The following is a 27195-nucleotide window of genomic DNA, read 5'->3' as shown; positions in this document are numbered from 1 at the left end:
AAACCAGCGGTGCCATTTGGGCAGGTAAGAGTTAAAGAAGGCAAAGCTGTTTGCGGAGCGGCGGGGCGGGGCGGCGAAAAATCCTGGAGGTAATCAAGCCCCTGGCGTGCGCGACTCCAATCAAGCCCCTGGCGTGTGCGACTCCAATCAAGCCCCTGGCTTGCGCGACTCCGGGCGCTGGGGAGCAGCCGCAGCATCGCCTTGAACAGTGAGGCCCAGGGGGGCGGGAGGACGGATCCCGGTCTCCTAGCTGAATAACTGTGTGAATCCATCTTGGACCCCCGCCCCCACAGAAAGCACCACAGAGCTGCGAAATAGGTCGCGGACAGGCAGGCGCCGGCGGTCGCTGATTTGTGACGCGTACGCAGGCACTGCCCCCTGCCCCCGACAGCCGGCCCAGGAAAACAAAACGCATCTGTCAAAATGAGGCAGGCAACTATAGAGATCCCGGTGGCACAACTCACCAGACAGCAGATAGAGAACCTGACAGATGAACAGATAAGAAACCTGTCAGAGGCTCAGTTCTGGGCCATTGTCATCAGGTGGCTTACAGAATTCACAAAAGAGCAGGAAAAAGATATGAAAGAAGCGAAAAACTTTCATAACGAAAGGAACAAAACCACATACGAGACAGATGGTGAGGAATCCAGAGTCCATTTCAACAAACTGGAATATGGAGAAGGAACAAGCAGTCAACCAATGCAGCGAGAGGAAATGGCAAGCAACAATGAGAGGATCAGAAACCTCTGGGACAGCTATAAAAGGCCCAACATAAGAATCATTGGTTTGCCAGAGAATGAGGAAGATGAACTAGAACTTGAAAAATTGAGTGAAAATATAATAAAGGAGAACTTCCCAGACTTGGGGAAGGGAATAGACTTGCAGATCCAGGAAGCAAGGAGAGTTCCCAAGAGACTGGACCCAGGGAGAACCACTCCAAGACACATTATAATCAAAATGTCAAAAATTAAAGATAAAGAGAGAATCTTAAAAGCAGCAAGAGAGAAGAAAAGAATTATGTACAAAGGGGTCCCAATTAGACTATCAGCTGACTTCTCAAGGGAAACCCTACAGACAAGAAGGGACTGGCAAGAAATATTCAAAGTAATGAAAATCCAAAACCTACAACCACGAATACTCTATCCAGCGAAATTGTCATTGAGAATAGAAGGACAGAGAAAGTGTTTCCAGGACAAAATAAAACTGAAAGAGTTCATTAGATCCAAACCACTGTTATATGAGAAGTTAAAGGGACTGGTTTAAAAAACAGAAGCTAGGGAGATGAAACAAAGGCAAACGAAACAGGCAACGAGAATGGAAAAGGAACTGTGGGTAAGGGAAACATAGTGGGGGGAGGCCAACAGGGAGGGGGAGTGGGGAGAGGGAGGGAGATGATATAGGAATTGGGGATCATGGTAGGAGGGAATGGAATAGACGGAGAGAGGTTGGGAGGAACTGTAAGCACAACTAATGGACATAATCTAAAAGGGGGGGACAACTGGGTGGAGGGGAGCAGAGGGAAGGGAAAGGGGCACAAATGTAATATTTTAATCAATAAAACACATTAAATCTGAAAAAAAAAAAAAAACCCTGTATGTTCTGCATATAGGTCACTGGGCTTGTGTTCTAGGTATTACAAAGTAGGTAATACTAATTGATTACATTTTCATTTTAATAATGGCATTGAAGAAAGTTTAAACTTTATATTCTTTCACTGTCAAACAGGTTGGATAATGAGCCATTAGGTGAATTGAAACTTACCATTTTACCTCCGCTCTGAGGGATCCTACCTGGGTTAAAAGTAGAAATAGCCTTCTTCACACCTACATTTGATTACTCAGCTTCATTGGATCGAAGAGAGATTGTTAAAACAACCACCCTGGGTCCTTGAATTACTATACTTTGTTTTAGTTGAATTTAATTTAAAATGGTCCTTCTACCATTCATTAAAGATTGCTATCAGTTAGCACTGAGTGAATGACACCACAGTGTATAATTACTTTAAAGGGAAATAAGTCAGATGCCGATGCAGGAAAATAGTTCAAATGGTTTGAGATGTATGGTTGGTTAATGTTGGAATGTTCACAAAAGTTTGGATTCTTTCACTTGTAACCAACATTTTTCACTCTTTTTCTTTCTGCCTTTTCTTTATCTTGTTAAATGCTGGAGAGAAGTAGAGGTGTTATGTCAGATATGCTCTCTCAGAAGCATTGTGAAGTGTTACAGAAAACCAGTATCTTGTGGGAAGATAATGAAGTGATAGTTTGTTGCTACAGATTTTGTAAGCGCATACTGCCAGAAGGATAGGTAAAAGAAAGATGTTAATTTGAATTTGAATCAGATTCTCTGTTTTAGTTTAAATTTTCCTTATCCATTGACCTATATCCAAATACATTTAATAAGATGTAGATGGAAGACATGCTTGCCATCCTAAGAGGTATCTTTTATTTATAAAGTCTGGTTTTCCATTAATGAAAAGAATATGGACAGTTACTCAGTAGTTTATAAGGTTTCGTGGTCTGTGATTAATTTCTTCCCCTAATGTGTTAGGCATAATGCTTTTGTATCCTGAAAGATGGAAGCTTTCTAAATGTAAGCTTTTCTGTACAATTGTATTAATTCTAGACTAGTGGGCCTTCATTTTCATTTTTTGCTTCCTTGATACATTTCTTTAGAGAGGAAAGTCTGTATATAAACTTTCCCATCTACTTCCCCTTGGCATTGCTATGGAAAACTTTACCACAAGATTTCAGGAAATACAGTGTTGATCTGGGTTATAGAGTAAAAGATGGAATCACCTTATATTTTAGAAATGCCATTGTATGATGTATTTCACTCTTAGGTAACATGAAGGTGGGGGCTGTATACACACACACACACACACACATATCAGACAATTCACAGTCTATTTATACTGACTCTATTATTACATTTATCTTATTCAATCTGACCACTAACAGTTTCTGACTAAAATAGTTTTTAGGAAGGGCAGTATTTTTAATGAATAAAAGAAGAGATTTTGCTTTGCCCTGTGTTTCATGAAGCAGAAATTGTATGAGTTAATGTGCCAAAAGTTCTCTTTCCCATCTCCTTCACATGCTCATCCTCCCTTTCCATTCTTTCTTATTAGGATTTGATATACCAGACACTGGGCTAGGAGCTCCTGACCTTCAGTAGTTGTCATTTACTCTGCAACAGCCTAAGGTCTTGAATTTAATTAATTAAATTGATACTTTTTAATCTTGTTCCAAGCTTGGATATTTTTGCTTTAAAAAAAAAATAAACTGCCATTGACAGGTTAAATAAGCTAGCATTTGGTCTTAAATAATTTCATTTAATTGTAGATAGAAACAGATTTGGAAGTTATGGGAATATAGAAAAGGAATTGACTTCTTTTAAAAAATGAGAACGTTTTAGAACTTAGGTAAATATTGCGGGAAGTTTTTGTCCACTTAGTTTTCAAGAAAATATAAGCCCTGGGAGATATGGCTCAGTTGGTTGGATTATAGTTCCATAGACCAAAAGGTTGCGGGTTTGATCCCTGGTTAGGGCACGTATGCGGAGGCAATCAATTGATGTTTCTCTCATATCGATATCTATCTCATTCTCTCTCTCTACCTCCTTCCTCTCTCTCTAAAAAAGCAATGAAAAAATGTCCTCTGGTGAGGATTTTTTTTAAAAGAAAAGAAAATATAAGTATTTTAGGTAAAAAGTTTGGTCAGCGGATGATATTTAATGCCTAGTTTTGAAATATATAAGAATGTCTTAGGGAACTAGAGAATGGGAGAAGCTGCTGGTGGACTGTAAATATTGTGTTTTTTGTCACTTAAAACTAAATTGTGATCATTCCCTCTAAAGAGATAGAAATTAACTCGTTAGTTTTTCTTTCCTGATAAGTTTACTTGTAACCATCAACACACCCCGCCCAGGTGGTTGGTATTTTTAATTTCAGAGTATTTTTTTATACTTGTTCCCATTGAATGATATGCTTTTTATGTTGCATCAATTTATACTTATTTTTAAAGCAAACTAGATTTATTAAAAATAAAAATGTACAATTAACTTTTCATCTGAATTACCTTCTTTTAGGAAATGTCATTGTTGCATCACTTTATTTCCACAAATATTAATAAGTGTCTTTTGTATGCTAAGGCATATTCCTTGCACTCATGAATTCAGGGGTGGTGATAAACCTTTAAAATATATGTGCGTATGTAAACACACAGTCTCCCTGTAACTGCATCTCTCCCCCCATCTCTTCCTCTCATCCGGTTACATTAAGCACAGTGACAGAGAGCGAGGGGCTTCAGGGTGTATGTAAGACAACAAACCTAATTTGGGAGAGGAGGAGAGTATCAAGGAAGACCTCACTGAGGAAGTGAAATTTAAGTTTTGTTCCTGAGACAAAAGATGACAGAGTTGTTGCAGGCTGAAGGAAGAGCCTACATTAATTACAGCTCTGAGGCTGGAGTGAGCTGATCAGTTGGGGAGTTCATAGGAAGTGTAGTTAGAGGCCAAAGAGCCCAGAGACAGTGGTGAGAAAAGAAACCAGACATTTGGCCAGGGATCACATAAGACCTTGTAGATTTGTTGGAAATTTCAACTCCTGAGTGATAACTTATTGAAAGGTTTTAAATAGGGAGAGTGACATGATTAGATTTATTGTTTTAAAGATCACTCTGCATGAAGGGATCTTGAGTGAGGGGAGTCACGAGAAGAATCCTGGGCAATCTTGTCAGGAGGTTTTAACAGGAATCCCGATGATGGTGGCTTAGGTTAGGGAGGTCTAAGAAGGCTAGAGAGACATGGATGGAAATGTTCAAGATGCCTAAGAATTGGAGACTGAAAGACAGTCCGACAATGTGGACAACCTTTTCTGTTCTTAATATTTTTAACTAACTGTTGCTTGCTTGAAATATAATTCATGTATTATCAAATATTTATATTTCCAGTTGTTTTGGTTTCATAAGTGCCCAAGTAACTATCTGGCCTTTGCACAGAATATTACAGTACTTCAGTGTATTTTTTCTGGCTTTGGGTGCTTACTGATGTATATATTAAGAGAGCAGGGCATAAACAAATTTCCTTTCTTTGTTCTTCCCTGTAGATCTACCTAAATGTCTAGAAAAATAGGAGTGTAGGAGTGGAACAAAATATGTTAGTCATTTTGAATGTGGCCCTAGCAGAACCATGCATATGTAAGAAAATCACAGATTTAAAGACTTTATAAAATAAAATAAAATTAATTTAACACTGCATTTTATTGTCTTATATGATTCTCTAACTTTATTGATTAATTTTCTCCAAAAATACAGGCAGCTTCTTGAGGACTGTCTCTGGCTAGATGCCCTTTTGTGGCACTTAGTTTTTCTTCTTTTACTATACTTATTATTTTTTAAAATGATCATGTTTAAGTTTCTGTGGTGACACCCTATCTTCCTCCTTGTAATGTACCACATCTTGATATTATTTCTAGGACTGATATTTACCTTTATTCTTTTTTTTTTTTAAGTTTTTTGGTTTGTTTGTTTTTTTTTAAAGATTTTATTTATTTTTAGAGAGAGGAGAAGGGAGGGAGAAAAAGAGGAAGAGAAACATCAATGTGTGGTTGCCTCTTGCATGCCCCTACCCAGGGAACTGGCCCACAATCCAGGCATGTGCCCTGACTGGGAATTGAACCAGTGACCTTTTTGTTCTCAGGCTGGAGTTCAATCCACTGACACACACCAGCCAAGGTACCTTTATTCTTAACCTCTCTGAGGAAAGGCTGTTTTCTGAAGAAGGTCCTGACTGGATGGCCTAAATGCTCAGTCCTTTCCCTCATCTGAAGATGTAGTCGTCAGCAGCCGTCCGTCTCGAGAGACGATGGCGTAGCTTCTTGAGAGTCTATCTGCACCGCCGAGAATGGCTGTGCAGTCTGACTCGGGAGTGACAATCCCTGCCGCACTTGTTACAGGTGAAGGCAGATGGCCGTTGTTGCTGCTGTTGACGCTGCTTCTGCCTCGATCTTTTCTGGACCGCCTCCTCGTGGAGCGCAGCCTCTGCGCGTGACGTACCTTGCCTGACCGCGAGAGTCAAGAGTTTAAGTCACTATGGCCAGTATTAAATTCTACTATTATGATAACTAAAGAATATAGATTAATTTCTATTCCCTTTTCTTTTTTCTTTCTTTTTTTTTTTTTTTTTTTTGGTGCTAAGGTTTTTATGTCAGTAAGTTACTAGAGTGATTCTGTAAGGAATAATACTGGTGTTCCAAGAGGATGTGTGTACTATATGAGTCGTCGTCGTCGGCAGCCGTCCGTCTCGAGAGACGATGGCGTAGCTTCCTGAGAGTCTATCTGCACCGCCGAGAATGGCTGTGCAGTCCGACTCGGGAGTGACAATCCCTGCCGCACTTGGTACAGGTGAAGGCAGATGGCCGTTGTTGCTGCTGTTGACGCTGCTTCTGCCTCGATCTTTTCTGGACCGCCTCCTCGTTGCGCGCAGCCTCCGCGCGTGACGTACCTTGCCTGACCGCGAGCCTCCAGGCTAGGCGGTCGTCTGCTTGAACTTCCCATGTGTTGAGATTGATGGAGCATTGTGCCATGTCCTTTTTGCAGATGTCTTTGAACCGCAGTTTTGGGCGCCCTGTCATCCTCTTGCCTTCTGCTAGCTCGCCGTAGAGGAGGTCTTTGGGGATACGGCCTGCATCCATTCTTTTGACATGGCCGAGCCACCTGAGGCGTCTCTCGCTAAGAACTGCATGCAAACTGCTCATATTGGCTCGCTTCAGCACCTCGGTGTTGGGGACCTTATCCTGCCAGGCGACATGCAGGACGCGTCGCAGGCACCTCATGTGGAAGCTGTTGAGTTTCCTTTCGTGCCTTGCGTAGGTGGTCCACGTCTCGCTGCCATAGAGGAGAGTGCTGAGTACGCAGGCTTGGTAGATGCGCAGTCTGGTTTTCTCAGTGAGGCTGGAATTGTTCCACGCTCGCCGGTTCAGTCTGGCCATAACTGTGGCTGCCCTGGCGATTCTCCGGTTGACCTCCAAGTCGACTGACAGAGAGCTCGAGATGGTGGACCCGAGGTAAGTGAAGTCGTTGACAACCTCCAGGGTGTATCCGTCGATGGTGATGCATGGGGGAGTCCCCGTGCCTTGAGCCATAACATTCGTCTTCGTCAGGCTGATGGCTAGTCCGAACTCCTTGCATGTGTGGGAAAGGCAAGTGACTAGCTGCTGGAGTCCCTCTTCGGAGTGTGATGTCAAAGCTGCGTCGTCGGCGAAGAGCATCTCACGGATGAGCACCTCTTTGACTTTGGTCTTGGCTCGTAGACGGGCCAGGTTGTAGAGCTTGCCATCGGATCTGGTGTGAATGAAGACACCCTCGCTGCAGTCCTTAAAGGCGTATTGGAGGAGCATGGAGAAGAAGATTCCGAACAGCGTAGGCGCGAGGACGCAGCCCTGCTTTACTCCGCTGCTGACTGGGAAGGCCTCAGAGGTTGCGCCGTTGTAGGACACCGTGCTGTGCATGTTGTCGTGAAAGGACATGACCACAGCAAGCAGATGTGGTGGACAGCCAATCTTCCGTAGCAAGCTGAAGAGTCCGCTTCGACTGACCAGATCAAACGCCTTCGTGAGGTCAATAAAGGCGAGGTAGAGTGGTTTATGCTGCTCGTGACACTTCTCCTGCAGCTGGCATAGGGAGAAGATCATGTCCACTGTTGATCGGCCAGCTCTGAAGCCACACTGGGACTCTGGGTAGACGCGGGAAGCAAGGGTCTGCAGGCGGGCAAGAGCGACCCGGGCGAATACTTTGCCGACGACGCTGAGGAGAGAGATGCCCCGGTAGTTGTTGCAGTCGCTGCGGTCTCCTTTGTTCTTGTACATGGTGATAATGTTGGCGTCTCTCATATCCTGGGGGATGTAACCCTCCTTCCAGCAGAGACAGAGTAGATGGTGGAGCGGCTGTAGCAGGACTGGTTTCCCGCTCTTTAGGATTTCTGGAGGGATTCCGTCGCTTCCTGGTGCTTTCCCGCAAGCGAGGCGGTCGATGGCTTTGCCGAGCTCTGCCGCAGTAGGTGGGGTGTCTAGCTCCTCCATGACTGGTAGGTCTGGGATGGCTTTAAGAGCAGTGTCTGTTACGGTGTTCTTTGTTGCGTACAGCTCGAGGTAGTGCTCGGTCCACCGCCGCATTTGCTGTTCCTGGTCAGTGATGACCTCACCTGTCTTGGACTTAAGGGGGGCGATCTTGGAGGGGATTGGGCCTGTTGCCTTCTTGATACCCTCATACATTCCTCGTGCGTTGCCTATATCGGCGGCTTCCTGAATGCTTCTGCACAGGTTTAGCCAATAGGTGTTGGCACAGTGGCGGGCGGTCTTCTGGACTTTGTTCCTGGCAGCCCGTAGAGCTTGAAGTGTACTGGGAGTGGGCGTGACCTTGTAAGCCAGTAGGGCCTTCCTCTTAGCCTCGATCACGGGTTCCATTTCTTCCCAGTGAGCCTCGTACCAGTCAGCGTTCTTCCGCTCTTTCTTCCCGTAAGCAATAATGGCGGAGTTGTATATGGCGTCGCGGAGACGTGGCCAATTGGATTCGATAATGAGTAATTACATCATATTAGAAGATAAAGTATTAGTTTCTCAAATATGAGGAAGAGAAAATATCATACCAATGTTTTTTTGTAATTAAATTATGTAAGTTTACTGTTTTGATCACTTATATTTAGTTATCATACTTAAAAATCTAGTGATCTTTCTTAGATATTTAGTAAAAACTTAAGAGCTTCACACTACTTTGGATAATGTCTTCCTACTACATTCAAAATAACTGGCCATCTTAATCTTTTATTTGAGATTAAAATATGTATTTATAGTTTTGAAGTTTTAGTATAAAAACCTTTCTGCTAAAGAAGACTTTGTAATAATGTACTTAAGTGAAAGTGAGTATATTTGGACTGGTGGGAGGGAATTATTACCTGGTTTCAAAAACCTCTATTTTTATAGGAAAAATACTCTATGATAACATCCGTTAAAATGCTTGATTCTTTATTCCCATTAGAAATTAAGACAAAATTTTCAGGTCTTAAAAATTTCAGAATCTTCAGATATCTATTTGTCTGCATCAGTCTATATAAACAGAACATTGTAATTCCAGATGATTGTGTCATTTTTTTTACAAATGGCAAAGCATGGCATGAAGTTTGTCATCTACTTTTAAACTGTTAACTGAGGTTTAGGCATGGATTATCAAAATTTTAAAAATTATACAGTGATTTTATTTAAATAAGTTCGGCAAGAATTGTAGTTGTCTAATATAATGTACTGGTAAGTGTTTTATTGTTGTATGAAGTGAAATTTTGTGATTGCACACTACTGGCTTCTGCCTAAGTGTATACACAGGAAGAAGGAGGTATATATTTTTAGTAAAATTCTCTGGCAGTTGAGATGGGGTTTGTGTAGCCCCTCTGTAGTTCTTTTGTACCCACATTACTATTTGTGTATTTATTTGTTTTGTTAATTGCACCTTTTCACAAACCGTTTTAGACCTTCATTTGTTCTTCATGGAGTTCATGGAATTATTATTTTTTAGTATGGATTGATGATTTGCAAAATTCTTCAGTAGTATTCATAGAACCCTTATGTTTTATGACATCAAGGTATTATCTAAGCACAATGTATTTTCTTTTCTTTTTTAATTAGCCTTTTCTTTTTTTCCATCTTTCATTTTGTCAATGCTATAAACGTTCCCTCTCATAAAAGTAAAATCTAAACAGCTTTGTTCTCATTTTGAGGTCCAATAATGTTTACATTTTAAGATTACATTTATTTCATTCTGCTTACATGGACATTAAGTGGTTTTGGTGTTAGAAAACATACAGACAGAAGTTATATGTACACTAGTCTCTTTTGGATAAAGATGGAACTCTTAAAATCAACATAGATATTAAAGATTCTGAGAGAAACTCTGAAGTCTTATTACTTTCAGTGAAACTCAAATTCATTATTTTATAGTTAAGTTTTAATATTTTAAATGATTTTTATTTTCTGTATTATATAAAACCTTTGTATATTTATATATCATCAAGTTGGGGAATTGGAGTTTTTCCTTACTCTATTAATAATGATGATCTTCAGATAAATGATGAATGCTTTTTAGTATAAGTATGTTCTAAAAATTACTTTTGTTGTTTTTCTGAAATTCAAATTTAACTGGGCATCACTATTTTTATTTTATTTTATTTTATTTTATTTTATTTTATTTTATTTCAATTACTTGAGTATTTCAGTTAATTATGAATTCTAACGCTGGCAACTCATTTCCTGGGCCTTTTCCTCACTAAACTTTGAGCTCCTTGAGTGAAGGGGGTGATTGTACCCTAATTCATATATACCTAGTTTTCCTGTGCCGATGATAATCTGGTGATTTTTATTGACTGAAAGAATGAGCTCTATAATTATCTGTAATGTTTCTTTATCTGAGTATTTATGAAGCAACTTTGTTCTACGGAGTTTGCCCTTTTATGTGAATTAGATTCATTGAAAAAATCATGTTTCAATGAATAGTTGCAGATCTCAACCTTTTATCTCCCTTTCTCTTCCCTTCGTCATCTCTCTTCTGCTTCTCTTTCCAGCTCTTACTGTAATTAGCTAGCATTAACAGCAAATGTTTGCTTTAGTTAAATTATTCAGAACATTTATTTTACTTGTCAAAGGTTAGATCAGGTTGTTGTTTGAACTGGTAATTAAATGCAGCCTAATATTGCTCTCGTATTTATATGCACTATAAGTCTGGTTCCTCATCATTCTGTATAATTTTACGATGTTCAAGACTGACATTTCAAAAAGGTTTTTGATTTCATGGAAAAAAAAAACATTCTGAGTAATCTAGTTTGTTATCTGATGTGAATGTCCAAAGTTATGGTTGAAAGTGAATACGTACCACATTTCAATGCTGCTGTAACATGAAATATCATGGTGGTGATTTTCACCAAGTAGGATAAAAAATTAAGCTCACTGTTTATTGAATTTGCATTTGATATGAGGACCAGTGCTATAGTACTGGGCCCCTAGTAGGTGTTCAATATGTAATTGTTACAAGTGAGATTTTTAGGTTATATTAAACAGTGTGGAGGATAGCTCAGTTCCTGTAGTTCAAACAAGTAATCTAAGGTGATATTTGTTCTTACAACGTACTCCAAGGTGCATTTAAAGCATTTCAATTGGTATGCTTGTGTGTAGGAAAAAGTTTAACTCAGTCCTCGTATTTGGGAATGTAACTATATTATGTCTTTTGGGTTTTATCGATTAGTTGAATAATTGATTTTTACAAGTTCTTGTTTACTAGTACCTTGGAGTAAAACATACCCCCTATCATTTGAAAGAGTAGACGTGAGTGGAAAACCAGCCATTATCTTAAAGAAAGGTTAACATTAGTGTGGAGTTACACGTGAGGTAAGTAGGCATCTGAATCACGTTGAGGGAAGGGATGTTGAGGGAAGGGGACTTTTGAGCTGAATTTTAAGAACAGGTAGCAGTCAGTTAGGCAGAGAAAGTGAGGAAAGTAGTACCAGGCAGAGCAGACACATATATAGAAGTTCTGAGGTAATGAGGTTGTTATAGCTGAAGAAAGATTAAACTTGGGGAAGCAGCAGGCGTTTCCTCCTCTTTACTTAAAGGACTCAGTGGCTTCCCCTGCCCTTAAGAAACAGCTCAGAATCTTAGGTGTGATGTATAAGCTATTAAGCCATGCTTTATGTGTAGCCTTTGCCTACCTACTCCCTGAGCCTGATTTTCCACTGAACTGAGCCTGACTCCTTGCAACTTTGAATGGAATGTGCGTGCACATCTGTCCTCTGAGCCTTTGCACATGACCTTTCCTCTGCCAAGAGTGCCCTTCCTCCCCTCTTCTAGCCAATTCTTACTCTCTACTTACAATCTGCACCACCTTTCAGTTATCAGTATACCTTGGAAACATCAAAGGATGTAGTCACTCATACATCTGCTGTCTTATGAAGGATTTCAAATATTGATTATTATTGTCAGTAAACTATAACAATGAATCTTGGTTCCACTGTTGTTTTAAGTATGTATTCCCACACATGATCTTATTTAATCCTCATTTCAGTCATGAGATAAGTATTATATGAAATTAACAAATAGATAAAATTTGTCTTTAATTACAAAATGCCATCCTTGATTTAGAATTTAATTTTTTCTGAAGAGCAAATAGTTAATTGAAATAAAAGTAAAAATATCTTTCAAAACGGTAGACATAGAGTTAGTTATATAGGATATCTTGTTTGTGTTTGTGTATGTGTATTTTTAATAAAATTTACTTAAAAGATTAGCCACAAGATATCATCTACTTGATGTCAAATATAAACCAGATGTTATGCTAAGTACTTTCAACGTCTACTTTTATCATTGAAATACTATTCCTTTTTTGGGGGGTGGGGTGGGCACTATACATAAGAATACTTGGAAATTTCAGTGGCTAACTTTTTCATGAACTTAATAAGTTTGATTAATTTCAATCATTGGTTTATGACATATTCTCATCATTGACCTGAAAATGGTCTTTTTGTTATTCATTGATGGGTGGTTAACTTTGTAAGGGTTGCATATTGTATAAAAATTAATGTGTTATTAGTCTTTCAGGAGTTTCTTAAAATCTAAATATTTATAGTTGAAATGCAAGGGTTTGTGGCAGTCTCACCCACTGTACTAGTTTAGTTAAGAGATAATCTCAAGTTCCAGCCCCGAACGAGAAGTGGGTTCTTTTTCCTGTGAAGGTATAGGCTTGACTCAGAGCACAGATCACGGGCTGGGTGCACAGATTTCTTGCTGTCTTTGGTCTTCCCTGGTTTCAGTGGAAAAGGGGAGGATTTCTAGCCAAAGGGCAAGGTTCAATATAATAGTTTCCCATGTTATTTAGGATGTGGTGAGTGAAGATGGCAGAAGTAAGAAGTATGTTGAGAGTGGGTGGAGGGAGTGTCTGAGAGCCTGTTGCTCCACAGGGAGCTTACACTCTCTTCTCTCATCCTGTGATGCTAAGTAGTGAGTAGCGGCACAATCCAGGTGTTTGCTCAGCTGCCGTGGGCTTTCCCAAGAGAGGGCCCTGGGTCTGGGGCAGATTCTTAATCTAGAGGGACCCGTCCTCCGTTCTTTAAAGTAATTATTATTAGAAAATCTTAATTACCTCATTTCTAGTCTGTTTTATAGGATCTGTCTTCTCAAATATCTTTAATTCTAATCTCTTTAACATTTATTTTGTGCTAATATACATCCCTAGCATTTACCTAGGAATTCTTGATAAATTTACTTAAATTAATACTCTAACTTGGATTCAATTATCTTTGCTCTCATTGTACTTTATTGGACTCTTTCAAATTGTTATCAGGAAGGCCATATAAAACAATAAGGGTACGTTCTAGATATGGGAGATATAATGGTGAGTAAAATAAAGCCTTTGTCTTCATATAACTGATAAAAGGGGGTGATGGAATATGTAATATGTGCTAACATGTTAGGTTGTGATAAATGTTATAAGAAAAGTAAATCTGGATAATTGGATGAAGAGTATGGGGTGGGGTGTTTGCTGAGTGTGGTCCTGTGGTCATGGGTGACCTCACAAACACAGCGACATTTGAGCCTGGACATAAAGGCAGTGGAGGAGAGAGCCATATGGATACCTGAGGGAAGTGTTCTGGGACCAGGAAAGCGCAAAGGTCCCTGTGGCAAGAACTTGGCTGCCACATTTGGAGGGCTTGCCTGTCAAGGAGGGGAGTTGTAGGATGAAAGATCAAAGCAGTAGCTGGAGGCAAGATCATGTAGAGTTCTGTGAAGATTTCGTATTTTATTCTGAGTGAAATGAGAAGCCATTGGAAAGTTTTGGGCCGCAGTGAGATGTGAGCTGAGGTAAATTTTAAATGGATCAATCACTCAGGTTGCTGTGAGTAAATGGATGGTATATGGCCAGATTGGAAACAAGGAGACCCATGGAGGCAATTAATAGTCCCGGCCAGGTGTAGCAGTAATCTGAATGAGTGTGATTATGGTACAGAACAGTTTGATTCATGACTTTATTTTGAAGGCGGAATCAATAAGATATGCCAGTGGATTAGATATGCTCCAGGAAAAGCTTTCTCCACTGACCTGATTTTGAGCATATGAGGTCTGTCCAGAAAGTGTCTAGCCATGCATTATGAAAAATTGAGACGTTTATTGAAGAAGGTACAAGATACAAGGAACATTGTACATAGGACAGTGATGCCCTGGTCTCCTTCAAAGTAGGCACCTTGGGACCTCACATCGTTCTCCCAATTGCCTTCAGCTGCCCTGTCTTATTTTCCTGAATCTCATCAACTGTCTGAAATCTCTTTCCTTGCAAAGGTGATTTAGTTTTGGGAAAAGCCAGAAGTCACAGGGTGCCAAACCTGGGCTACTGGGGGGCAGAGTCACCTGGATGATGTAATGTTTTGCAAAAAAACTGCAAAACATATGATGCATAAGCGGGGCATAGTCATGATGAAGCTTCCAGTTACCAGTTGCCCATAGCTGTGGCCTTCTGAATAGTTTCTGCAGAGGAATGTGCAAGTTTAATGCAAAATTTGATACAGATTTGTTACTCTACTTGCTCAGTCATTTTTATTGTAATGGCCAAACAGTACACATGTTGCTCACTCAATGGTATCTGTTGCCCCCACCGAGTTAATACAGCGAAGTTGTTCACACATATACATTCCAGTATACTGGTCTTGGCTGCCAGGTTACATGGATGTCACACAAATCGTTCCTGTTATATTAACAATGGCTGGACTTTTTCTAGATATTAATTGACAGAATATTCTCAGGAAAGGAAATGGAGATGTTCATAAACCTAAAGTGGCAATGAGCTGTACTTTTGTTTAAGAAATAGAAAAGTCTTATGTGGATGGAGCATACTGAGGGGGCAGGGGGACAGTGTAAACAGAGGATTAAAAATAGGCCTGGATTTAGGGCCTCCTCACAGAGTTTGCATTTTCTGCTAGGTGTGTTGAGACATGATTTACAATGAAAAAAATTGCAGTGGATACTATGTGGTAATAACTTGTAGCAGGTTAGGCTAATTTCAGTTGGCAGTAACAGAAAATTTCAATTGAGTTATACAGTAAAGATTCTAATATTACATATAGCAAGAAGGCTAGAGGTAAGGTGAATCTAGGATAGACTAATCAATCCACTGCAATTAAGAGTGTACATCTTTGTTGAGGGAAAAACCTCTAGAAGCCCCTGGTGACTTCCATTCATATTGAATGGTTTATCCCAACCAATCTGGCACATGAAATTGGGACCGTCAAGATTGGTTTAGACCAATTATGACTCATCCCCTGGGTATCTCTGGGAGCATGTGGCCTGAACAAAACTTGGGTTTTATTGGAAAGGCAATCAAGGGTGTTTGCAACAGCAAGGAAGAATGGAAGCTGGGAGACCAGTTAGTAGGGTGTTGCAAGAATTTAGGTGAGAGATGAATACTCGGATCAGGGTGCCGGGAGTGGTCGGATTCCAGAGGTAAAACAAATACTTAAATAAAAAATATTAACTGTCTAATGAAGTCTCCCATTACATACCTTTTGTCGGTAAGAAGACTCTATACTAATGCTATTGACAGAAAAGTAGAGCAAACAGTTGTTCATACTGTAACTACTGTCATTTATTGATTGATACCGTCATGCAGGCTCCTGTGGTGTATATATCACAGTGAGGAAAATAATGCTATAGAAGACCAGGGGGAAAGTACTTCTGGCATTAGTCCACAGAAGAAAAGCTGGGTTCTCAAATTATAAATAGGATTTAGGAATGTGGATAGGAAATGTGGATTTAGAAATCAGGAGGAAAGAGGTATGAATAAAATTGTGGAAGGAGGAAAGTGTACATATTTTTATGTAATAAGGTACTTTAAAAAAGATTTTGTTTATTTAGTTTTAAAGAGAGGGAGAAAGAGAGAAAGAGAGGGAGAGAAACATCGATGTGTGAGAGGTACGTCTATCCGTTGCCTCTCACATATGCCCCAACTGGACCTGCAGCCTCGGCATGTACCCTGACCTGGAATCGAGCTGGCAACCCTTTGCCTTGTGGGATGACACTCAACCAACTGAGCCATGATGGCCAGGGCTGCAAAAAGCTCCTTTTGACTGGACAGCATCAGAACATGCTGCTTAGCTGTTTGTCTTCCCCCAGTAATGTTACTTGGTACTGCAGAGATTGGTGTAATGTGTATCTATAGCATTTGGTAATACAATCATTCCCAATTTTGACTCTTGCATAGTGATTCCAAAGGTCCAGTGTGACTTATTCATAAGTGATAATTTTGCTGAAGCATATATAAATTATGCTTGCATTCATAGCTTACTTGTTATTTTCTCACTAAATAGGCATTTACTGTCAGAGGGTGATTTGGGAAGGCACATATACCTTGCAACTTATAAAGGGCCTATTACATTTATAATCCTAGATTTTGAAGAAGTTGCACGGTAGAAAAGTAAACTATAATACTTCGCATGGCATTATAACAATAAAAACTTTATCTTCTAAATCCTGGATTAATCTTTCTTAGGACATTTATTAAGTCATTGTTATGTCATTTGAGGTGGTTTTGGTACTGATGATTGTGTGACCTTAAATAAGTTACTTCCCTGGTGTCATTATCATAAAAGGAGATAATAGAATCTACCACACAGAGTTGTTCTGAGGTTTAAATTTGTTTATATGTAAAAGCGCCTAAACAGTGCCTACTTCCTAATAAATGCTATGTTTTTGCTATTATTGTTATTATTAAATTAAAAGTGCTATCTTTAATAAAGTGTCTTTGGGTTTTCTAGCCCTACAACTTACTAATAGCCAAGGAATAAATGTCTGTCCACATGAGCTTTTAGAAGGATCTCCCACATTTTGGTCATATGCTTCTGAAAACACCCCAGGCCTCCCACACCCCTCTGGTTTGCACCAAAGGGAAGTTTTTTGACAAAATGTTTGATTTGATTGTTATAACAAGAGTGGTCATTTGTTTCTGTTTCTTATTCTTAATAACATCATCAGCTTAATATAAATGGACAAGTTATTATTATTGTTTTCTCTTCTCAAATATTGCTCATTCTTCCTGAACTCCTAACTGCTTATTATAGCTACCTTGATTTTATGAAAACCCAACTGAATAGTTTAATAGCTAGAGGTGGTGTCTATATAAAGTGGGGACAGTGATTGGAAATACCATTTTTGTGGCTGGATAATAACAAAAGGTTTGGTCACTCAGCTGAGCTGCTTTCCCAATTTTGGATCTTGAGCATCTGTTCATGAGAAATCTGAAGCTTTATAAGGCCACACTGTGGAGGACTTTCTGTTGGCCACTTTAACTCTTTATAATGCTCGATTGTTTTCTTGGTGTATATGGTCCCAAGTGCCACTTTCTATGACTTTATAGCATTTGAGTATTGAAAGGCCAAATATATTTTTATTTTGTAATATAAAGTATTTAAGCCCACCTATAAACCTTTCATATGTTATAACCTACATATTTCTGATTAGGTATCTTGTTTATACATTTAGTATTTATATAGTGTATTGCTTACCTTAAACATCTTGTTCTGATAGTCTGGAAATTGTAAGGATTAAATTTGTTTTAATTTTCTTAAAATTATTATGCTGAGTATGTAGAACCTTATTGTAATTCTATACCTCTTTAATAGACAACACTTGAGTAGCATAATTGTGTGGTTGGTAAAAATGAATTAGGGTTTTAGGATTTTACCAATGGGTGATATTTAATATTGAATGACATGTATTAAGACAAATGCTTTTATATATAATTTATTAGGCATTGTAAATGCATTTATCTTGTGAGAAACAGAACCCCTGTTGTCAGATGAAGTATTCTGGAAAGGTTTGGAGTAAATAAATAATAAAACTACTTTGATATACAATCTAACCAATATTAAATATTAAGACTTTCAGATGATTGATTTTAATACTTAATTAACTTATTTAAAGTCCAATGTAACCCTCTTGCATTAAAGATGGCAGAATTTAAAAATGGGACTTAATTCTTTCTCTTTCTTTGTGCTTTCCCTCTTCCCTCCCTCTCTTCCTTTCCTCCTTTCTGTCCCTCCTTTTTCTTTCTTTTTCTTCCTTCCGCCTTTGCTCCCTCCTTCTCTCCCTTATAAGTAAGACTTTAGAACATCATTACTTCCACAATCAAATTTACTACTAGCTACCAACATTTCTAAATAAAGAGTTTGTCAATTCTATAATTCAGTTACTCTGTCTCTTAATTATGAAAATATAGCTTCTATCAAGGTTTCTAGGTTTTATAGCTAAAATATCATATTTTAGGTTATATAGCCATCATAGTAAATGCATGCTCCTGTAACAGATACTTATTCAGGCTATATATCCTCTCCTTCTTTTATAGTTGTGCTCTGGAATTGGTTTATTTAAACTCTTTGATATGCTTTTTAAAAAAAATAATATGTAAAGTAATATTACTCTGTCATTTGTGTTAGATTTTAAGTTTACCACCAGTCAATAATTTAAATGAATGAAGTATGCTTATATGAGCTCTGAATATGGATGTCTTTAGAAGACACAATTTGGAATGCTAATTCTAAGCCTCTGTATTAGAAACAGTGAAAGAATGAATACAAGCTGAAATACATAGACCTTCAGGTTCAGAAGGAATACATTTTTTTTCCTAGAGGCTTTGATTATATGATGCCATTTTAAAAGAGAAAATTTTATTCAACTAACATGTTTTGTCTGTACAATGCTGATTGAAATTTCACTTAGGAACTTGTATTGCTTCAGTTTACATGAAAAATACTGTTGTTTTGAAATTCCATTTAATGTATATTAAAACTGTATTCTAAGCTTTAGTGCCAAACGCTTATCTTTCATTAAATACTATTTCACAAGACTTTTCTTTTTTCAGACAGATCACTTTTATCTTAAGATTTAATACTGCAAGATTTGTGAAGCCAATATAACTGTCTATAGTCTTTAGGATTAGCTTTGGATTTTAAATGGCAGTTTCAGCCTAATGTGCCAATTCTTGTAACCAGGATAGCAGTAAGGCCATATTGCACAACGAGTTTTGAGGGGTTTTGTATTTTAAGTTCATGTAAAGCAGGAACTGTTATTTATAGTAAGTATAGCAAAGAATACGCTATTTTCTTTCTCAGGTATTGGAAGGTATATTGCCGTACTTTCTGAATTAGAAAAAATAAAGTTGCCTATATTTTTGAAAATACTTTAAGTACTATTTTTGTCAAGCAGGGAAATTCTAGAGACAGGTTGGTATTATTTAAGAAAACTGAAACCCATCAAGTAGAGATTTGAGTAGTCATTTACATTTTGGTCATTATATGCTTTTCTCTAAATCTACATTCTATGTAGAGAAGATTAAAGTATATCAAATATAGAAGTTTAAATTTGTAATATAAATATAAAATGTAATGATCTATTGTGAGTTTCAAATGTTTATGGCATTTTCACTTTTATAGTGATTATCTTGAAATATCAGACTAAAATTTTTGAATTCTTTATTTGAATTTTTATCAAATATTTTCATGTGGCCTAATATTTATAGTAAAATTTTATTCATGATAGTGAGTAAAATAAATATAGATTCATTTGTTTAAAAACCTTTAATATTCTGCTTTGTCGTAATCAAATAATTTCACTTGTTGGTAGTCACAAAACTCAAATTGGAAAATTCTTAAGAAAATTACTTCACATTTAAAAGCAACATTATATTGTGATTTTATAAGGTAATTACAATAGCAGTAACTAACAGTTATTTTTTATTCTAGAAAACTAAAATAGCCCTTTGTATTTAAAACAAAAAAACAAAGCAGCACCTACCTAATAAGTTACTTTTGAACTAGATTATTATTTTAAATTTATAATTAAGAGAAAAGAATATTGTCCATGTTTTTTCATCAAATTTCTTCATATTAATTCATTATTACTGTTCATCAAGTTGTCTTTATTTAATTATAAAAGCATTTCAGTGATTGTTTTAATCTATAGAAATAACATTAGAATATAGTGGGTATCTGTATTTGGTGAATTTTGTATTGTGGTTATTGGGTATTACTGTAGACCTACCATTTTATAAAGAATTACTATTAAAGCTAAAATCAAACAATTTCTTGAACCTAACTTTCTCTTAAGAGTCAAGAAAAAACATTAAGTACTTTTGAGCATCTTACATGAATGTCCAAACATTATTACATTGTAGAGTATTTCAGCTTTAGAAAGATTTTTTATATCCTTTGAAAAATATACTTTACTATTAGTTTGCTCTGCATTTGTCTATTTCTCATAGAATATATGAAGTCCCCTTATTTGTATACTTTAGGTATATGAAGTTTGTAACAGTGAAAGCATACTATACTATAAAATAAGAAATTAAGGTAATGATATGAATATATGTTATGGGAGATTAAAGAAATCTTAAGGAAATCTGGTATTTAACTTGGAATATGCGTTTTTAAATGTTTACTCTTATATTTTTAAGAGTATAATGAAATCCATAGAGAACATGAATCTTACATTAAATAGTTGCCCGTGCACGAGATACAATTTCAAAATGTGTTTTTGTTTCATAGTTCTTTTTCCTTAAAATTTAAGTTATTTGCCAACACAAGTAAAGAGATTTCACAGAAAATTCTGAATTTCTAACTTGTCTTGAAAAAGTTGAAGTAGAATAAAGCATGTTCCAATTCACAGACCCTATGTTTTATACTCCCTTGTTTTATAACTTGTCTATTTGTCTTGTTGACTAATGAAGTCAAATGTAGTGTAGGATAAATAATGTGAGCTCTGGACTCAAACAGGATGGGTTCAAATGCTGGCTTCCACACCTACTGATTATGTGACTGTAGACAAATTACTTAATCTCTCTATACATCATTTCATTTTTGGTAAAATGAAAAGGATGAAGATATGTCACAGCATTGTTAGGAGGATGAAATGATGAGTTTTTGTTAGCATATATTCATTGCTCAGTAGATGTTAACTATAATTAATAAGGTTTTTTTCTCTGAACCTCTTAGGCATTTGAGTTTGCAATCCTTACTTCTCCCTAACAGAGGACTTAGGCAAAATTTCTCAGGTTTGGTTTTATAATATAACTGATCATCTACATTTTCTGCTCTCGTCTAGATTATATTCCCCAGAATTCCTTCTGTATAGTATTAAATATCAAAAATTCAACAGAGTAAATTTGAGGATCAGTTTTATCCAGTGATTCAAAAGCCAGGCAGCATCCCATCTATCAAATAGAGCAGAGCTCCAAGTTGTACTTACTGGGGATTACCTCACTAGTGCTAATCAGGTAATTCCAGATTGACTGGTTAAAGATTACATTCCTGGGAGTAGCTGAAATTGCAATTAAGTGAGGAATTAAGTCTTGGTTTGCTGCTGAGGGGTTTAGCACAAGTGACTTCATTTTGGGCCTGATGTTCCTTCTTTAACAATTTTAAATATTTGGTACATGTTGATTGATTTGCACAAAAACAAATACAACTGTCTAGATTTATGCATTTAGGATTTATGGTTTTCCCTAGTTTTGCCAAACCCTCTGCTTCTGTTAGTGTACCTTGAAAGTTCAAAAATAATTTAGTTAAAAAAACTTTGTGTAAATTGGAATTATTTATAGACATAAGAATTGAGGAGGAAAACCGTCAAAACTATAAAAGAAAAATAGGTGGTTATTTATATAACCTTGCCTTTGTAAGCTAGAGACCGAAACCATAAAGGAGGCTATATATTTGGGTGCATAAAAATGAAAAAATTACTTATATCACAACAATGCCACAGAATTTGAAGACAAACGCAGTCTGAGAAAAATATATGTATCATATGAAAAAGGTTTAATATCCTTAATATTTAAAAGCATGTTCAAAATCATTACATCAATCATAATAATAGACTCCATCCACACAAGACAGTAAACAAATGTCAGAGCAAACATGCGAAGTCTTCAGTAACCTCACTAGTTACCAAGCAAATGCAAAACAAAATCTGACTGTCGCACTGCCCCCCCAAAGGAATTACCGATCTCATTGTTATGAAGCTCCATGGAGATGAATTGTGTACAAGTATTTCTAGAGCAAAATTTGCCAAGAATTTATCACAAAATCTTATTTAAAAATATATATATGTTTGGGTCCAACAATTACACTTACACGAATTTATCCTAAGACAATAATCATGGATGTGGAACAGATATTACTAAACTTACGAGGCTATTTATAATGTTGAATAACTGAAAAAATTCTAATTGTTTACTAATAGGGAATTGGTTACATAAATTGTTATAGCTATATAATGGAATACTAGGGATGCAATGGAAGTGGTAATAGATTTTTTATGGAAAGGAAAACACAATAATTTATATAATCAGTATGTTTAGCATGATGGATTACATTAAAAATGTATATATTTTAAGTGCCCAGAAGAAAGGCAGGACGGGTATATAAAATAAACTGAAATGTTAACTGCAATACTTTTAGCTACTACAATTATGATTTCAGTTTACTGTATTTTCTATATTTTGAAAGTTTCTATTGTAAATACGTATTATTTTGGCAATTAAACAAAAGGATGTTACCAGTGTGATAATAATTTAACTTAAAATTCAACTTTTTGTGCAGTTCATTGACAATGTGATTGAACATTGAGTAAAGGTGACCAATGAAGTTCCAATTTGGAAATTGCTGACATGGAAATTTAATGTCACTTTCTCATTTGCTTGCACATGCTACCAGTGTGGAGCAACGGTCCCTGGAACCTGTAAAAAACTTGTTAATGTCTGTAATGCACACTTAATCACTTAGTTTTGTATTTATTCCCAGTTGTAGCAGAAAGAAAAATATTTATCATTTTTTTTCTGTGTTTTTTATCTCCCAGGTAGCCACTTTTGCTGACACTGTCCAGTTTTCACGATGTATCATTCCTTATCTGAAACTAGACATCCTCTGCAGCCAGAAGAACAAGAAGTGGGCATTGACCCCTTGTCGAGTTACTCAAACAAGACAGGAGGTGAGTTTTGTGTGCAGACACATTCTGCGGTTACTAGGCACCCTAGCAGAGGGCCTTCAGTTAGTTCCTCCTGCCTTGTGTGTGGAGTTCTGTAGATGAAGCCAAGCAGGGCAACTTGAAAGAACATTTCCCTGGGTAGGTATAGAGCACTCTGACAGGAATGGGTACCACAAAACGTCAACTTCTATTTATAGACAAAAGCATGAGTCAGATGTTTAATGCGCTCTCATTTGTTTTTAAAAAACCATAAACTTAAACAATTACTTTAGCATAAGGATATTGAAATGAGAAATGACTTCTCAAACTTCTTTTAAAGGCGTTTAAACTTTTTGGGGTTGATTTTCCAGGGACTATTTTTTCTCCAGCAAAATGAGATTATTCTAGAATAAAAGACTGGCCTGATTCTCCTTTTAAAAAAGATAATTGAAATATATGTTGTACTTTAAAAGATCTATGTGTTGAAATTGTTAAAAAATAAATTGTTAAAAGGTAAACTGTATTCAGAGTCTATCCCATAAAAACTTATAATAGGTATATCAGAATTCCATATTATTTTCTCAGTATTAGTAATAATAATATGGTATACTAGAAGGAAATGAACTTGAGAGAATTCTTGAAGCTTTATCCTTATTTTTTATAAATTCATTAAATGTTTGATAAAATTGATTTATTGACTCAGGAAACTCCTTGTAATTTTTCACTCATGAAATACACATATCAGGATAATGAGATCTATTTTAAAAATCATAATTAGAGTAATTTACATGTGTTTTATATACTTCAAATACAATTTTTTTTTATATTGATATAAAGGTCTTCCATTAACTCATGTTACTATTTTTACTATTGAGAATAGTAAAAACAATTGATTCCTCATAATGGCCATTTCTTTAGTAAACAAGCTCTTGACTTTATGGAGTGTGTTATTGAAAATAGTGTAATTTGCCATACAATTTATTTTTGTGATTTTATTTTAATATTCACTTTTATTTAAAAGGTCTCAAAAAGACTACTGTTTAAGGTTTTCAAATATGAAAATAATATAAAAAATTATTAGTGTCCCATTTCAGTTTCAGCATTTTATTTTTTCAGTTATAGCATTTTCAAATTTTCAGTGATAAGAACACTACCTTCCCTAGTGAAATTTTTTCCTTAAATTCAATATCTGTAAGAATAATTTATAACTTAAGTCCAATTATTTTGAAAATCCTTATATCAGTAGATATTATAGAGTGAATATATTTTTGTGTTATATAACTATATAATAGTTTCACCAGTATTTTCTGGCTAAAAATGCTTGTTTTAGAGCATAGAGGATTTTTAAAGTGCATATTTTTCTCTGGTCTTGTTCATTAAATACTGAGTTTAAAAAAACTGATTAAAAAACATTTTTAATTAATTTTGTCCTCTATTGTTTCAGGAAAGAGTAGTTACCTTTACTGAAAAGGCTTTTTCGTTTATATCCTTGCCTAACATTTCTATGACATCCAAAGTTATTAGGACTGAATTGATGTTTAAAAGTGCCATTAATTCATTTACCCCAAATGTTCATTAACAATGTAAATGTATGCTGATGTTCTATGAGACAAGGAAGTGACTAATGACTCTTCCAACTAACAACACTTAAAATGAATAGAAACTTTAGATAGCTAATCTTGAAGTAATCAAGACCCTCATTCAGCTTGGCATCTCTGTATGCTCTAAAACAGCTGTCAACTGTTAAAAATATATACAAAACACACATACGCACACACACATGCAGAAAGAAGATATGTAAATATCTAGTTCTTCAAAGGCATAAAGGTTACTAACCATAGTGGGTTTTATGCATTGTATATGTAAATATTTTATATAAAGCATCTATTTCATCTTTTTAGATGTCCCTTTTGCCGCAAAACATGCATTGCATTTTAATGGAATTGTCATATTTACTTGAAAAATCATCACCTTTCTAGCATGTTTGTTTATTTTAATATATGTCTTTCATGGGGTTCTTCATGTATTTGAAGGCTTTTGCACATTTTTCCCACAAGAAAATTTGTGGCAACTGAATGATTCTTTTTCTAAGGAGTCAAACATTGGACTTTAATCAGTGGCTTCACTGTGTAGGATTTACATTTTTTTTCTTAATTCCTGTTATAGAGTCCATAAATAAATAACTTTAACTTTTCAAATCTGAATTTAAATATTTATAACAGAACAGTATATTACTAAATTATGTGGTTTTGAGTATTTTGGAAAGCAATAGCAAAATAGCCACATAAGTAGGAATGATAGAAAGCTGCATATCATTGGTTTGTTTTCATGGGTGGTTGACAAAAGTAGGTGAGGTCAAAAACAAAAAGGACTGTTTAGATATATAAATGTAAAATCGTAGGGCATACATTCCATGTGAATTAAACTTTTAACTGCTTGAATCACTTTTACAAGTAGAGAAGAGCAAAACAAGAATGACATTTTCTCTGTGAGCTATTAAATTTGGTTATATACATAGATTAAGCCCTGGCTGGTTTGGCTCAGTGGATTGAGCGTCGGCCTGCGAGCTAAGTGTCGCTGGTTTGATCTTCCAGTCAGGGCACATCAGAGAAGGAAAACTCTGACTCCAAAAAACCTCCGCTGCCTTGCGGCATACCTCTTCAGGGGAAAGGCTAAGGGAGTAAACCCCGACAGAAAATCCGGAGCCGGAGTCCCTAAGGCGGTTTGACGTTGTAGTCAACACCGGCAACTCCTGCGGCGCACCTGAAGCCAAGCTGTATTGACTCCGTCTTTCCCTTGGACCCTTCAGCTGCGAAGAGAGGGGGGGTCTGCTGCATGGGCAACAGCAGACCCTCCATATCACCCTGCCCAGGCTCTGTAGCTTCAGCTTCACTGGAGAGGACACTCCAGCGTCATCACAAGATGTCGATTCAACACGGGAGGAGACAGATACCGTGTCACTCCCGAGTTGGACTGCACAGCCATTCTCGGCGGTGCAGATAGACACTTAAGAAGCTACACCATCGTCTCTCGAGACGGACGGCTGCCGCCGACGACATAGATTAAATTCCAAGATCTTTGAACAAAGGGTATTAATTAATAATTGGCAAGTTACCTGTAATTCAATTGAAACTATAAAAAAAGAAAAATGTTTGTTTAACTATTAATGATTATTTGTTCTTAGCATGTAACTTAATGATCAATTAAAGGGAAAAGAATTATTTTAAACTGAAAACAACAGTATCGAGAGTTAGGGTAAGTTCACCTATTAATAAAACAACATTCCTGGCATGACTAGTTGTTTTCACAAGCTTATAAGAGATTGGAATGTTGCTCATGATGAAAGAACATTTTCCTCTATTGAGAATATTATTCTCTTTTGAAAATAGCATTTTGTCACATATTGCCGGTGTTTTTAACTTCAATTTTATATGCCTTCTTACTTACAGCTTTTATAGTATTTAGATAATTACAGCTTAATGTAATACCTTTCAAAGCTTTCTTTCTGTCATCATGTATAAAATATTTAGTAACTTACTTTTTAAAAATCTAAGATGTTCTGAATATCCTGTCTACTCCATTTTTGCCTTTTGTATTCTTGTTTTTTATTTTTTTCTCAAAAATTTTTTTCCCTGTCACAATATCAGAGAATTTTAGAACTGGAAGAGAGTGCTTGGCTTTATTGATGAATAAATTGGCAATAATTAAATAGTTCATTGAAGTTGATATAATACAATTATGCTCTCCTGTTATGATCTTTAGTATTGTTTTCCATGTAGTAGAAGTGGATTTAGATTTAAATAAAAGACGTATTTGTTCTGCTGAAGATACCTGGCCAAAGTATAGGATGCTGTCTGAATCATTTTACTCACCTTAAATTCTGCCCTTGGTCTTATTGGCTGGAGTCATCTTAGGGAGGACAAAATATCCCTTTGCTGACTTACAGCTCCTCGGTGCTTTTCCATAAACTAATAATAAAATTCTAACAAAAGGAGATTGGTGATTGGAGGAGTACTGATGATCTGTTGTATTAGTGGTTATGCCATTTTCAAAATACTGCTAACCTACTTGAGTGGATGAAATTGAACTCAAAATCTGATTCAGACCTACCATTAAAAGGTAGTGGTTAAATATCAGTGGTAAACATTTAAATGAGGTTTGGA

General features: G+C 36.6%; 1 protein-coding gene across 4 annotated transcripts in view; it reads left to right on the top strand.

Annotated features, from left to right (window-relative positions):
• TBC1D5 (TBC1 domain family member 5) overlaps positions 1 to 27195 on the top strand; it is a 463871-nt gene that overhangs the window by 156532 nt on the left and 280144 nt on the right. For all 4 annotated transcript variants that reach the window (XM_090284379.1, XM_090284381.1, XM_090284378.1 and 1 more), the window contains one exon: positions 22925 to 23056. In XM_090284379.1, coding sequence (XP_090140505.1) covers positions 22960 to 23056 — 97 coding nt within the window. In that variant the 5' untranslated portion in view covers positions 22925 to 22959. The remainder of the gene's footprint in view (positions 1 to 22924; positions 23057 to 27195) is intronic.

The sequence above is a fragment of the Furipterus horrens genome, unplaced genomic scaffold (assembly GCF_987537825.1).
Source record: "Furipterus horrens unplaced genomic scaffold, mFurHor1.1.pri manual_scaffold_7, whole genome shotgun sequence".
Classification (NCBI taxonomy): domain Eukaryota; kingdom Metazoa; phylum Chordata; class Mammalia; order Chiroptera; family Furipteridae; genus Furipterus; species Furipterus horrens.
This window is presented reverse-complemented; position numbering and strand designations above follow the sequence as displayed.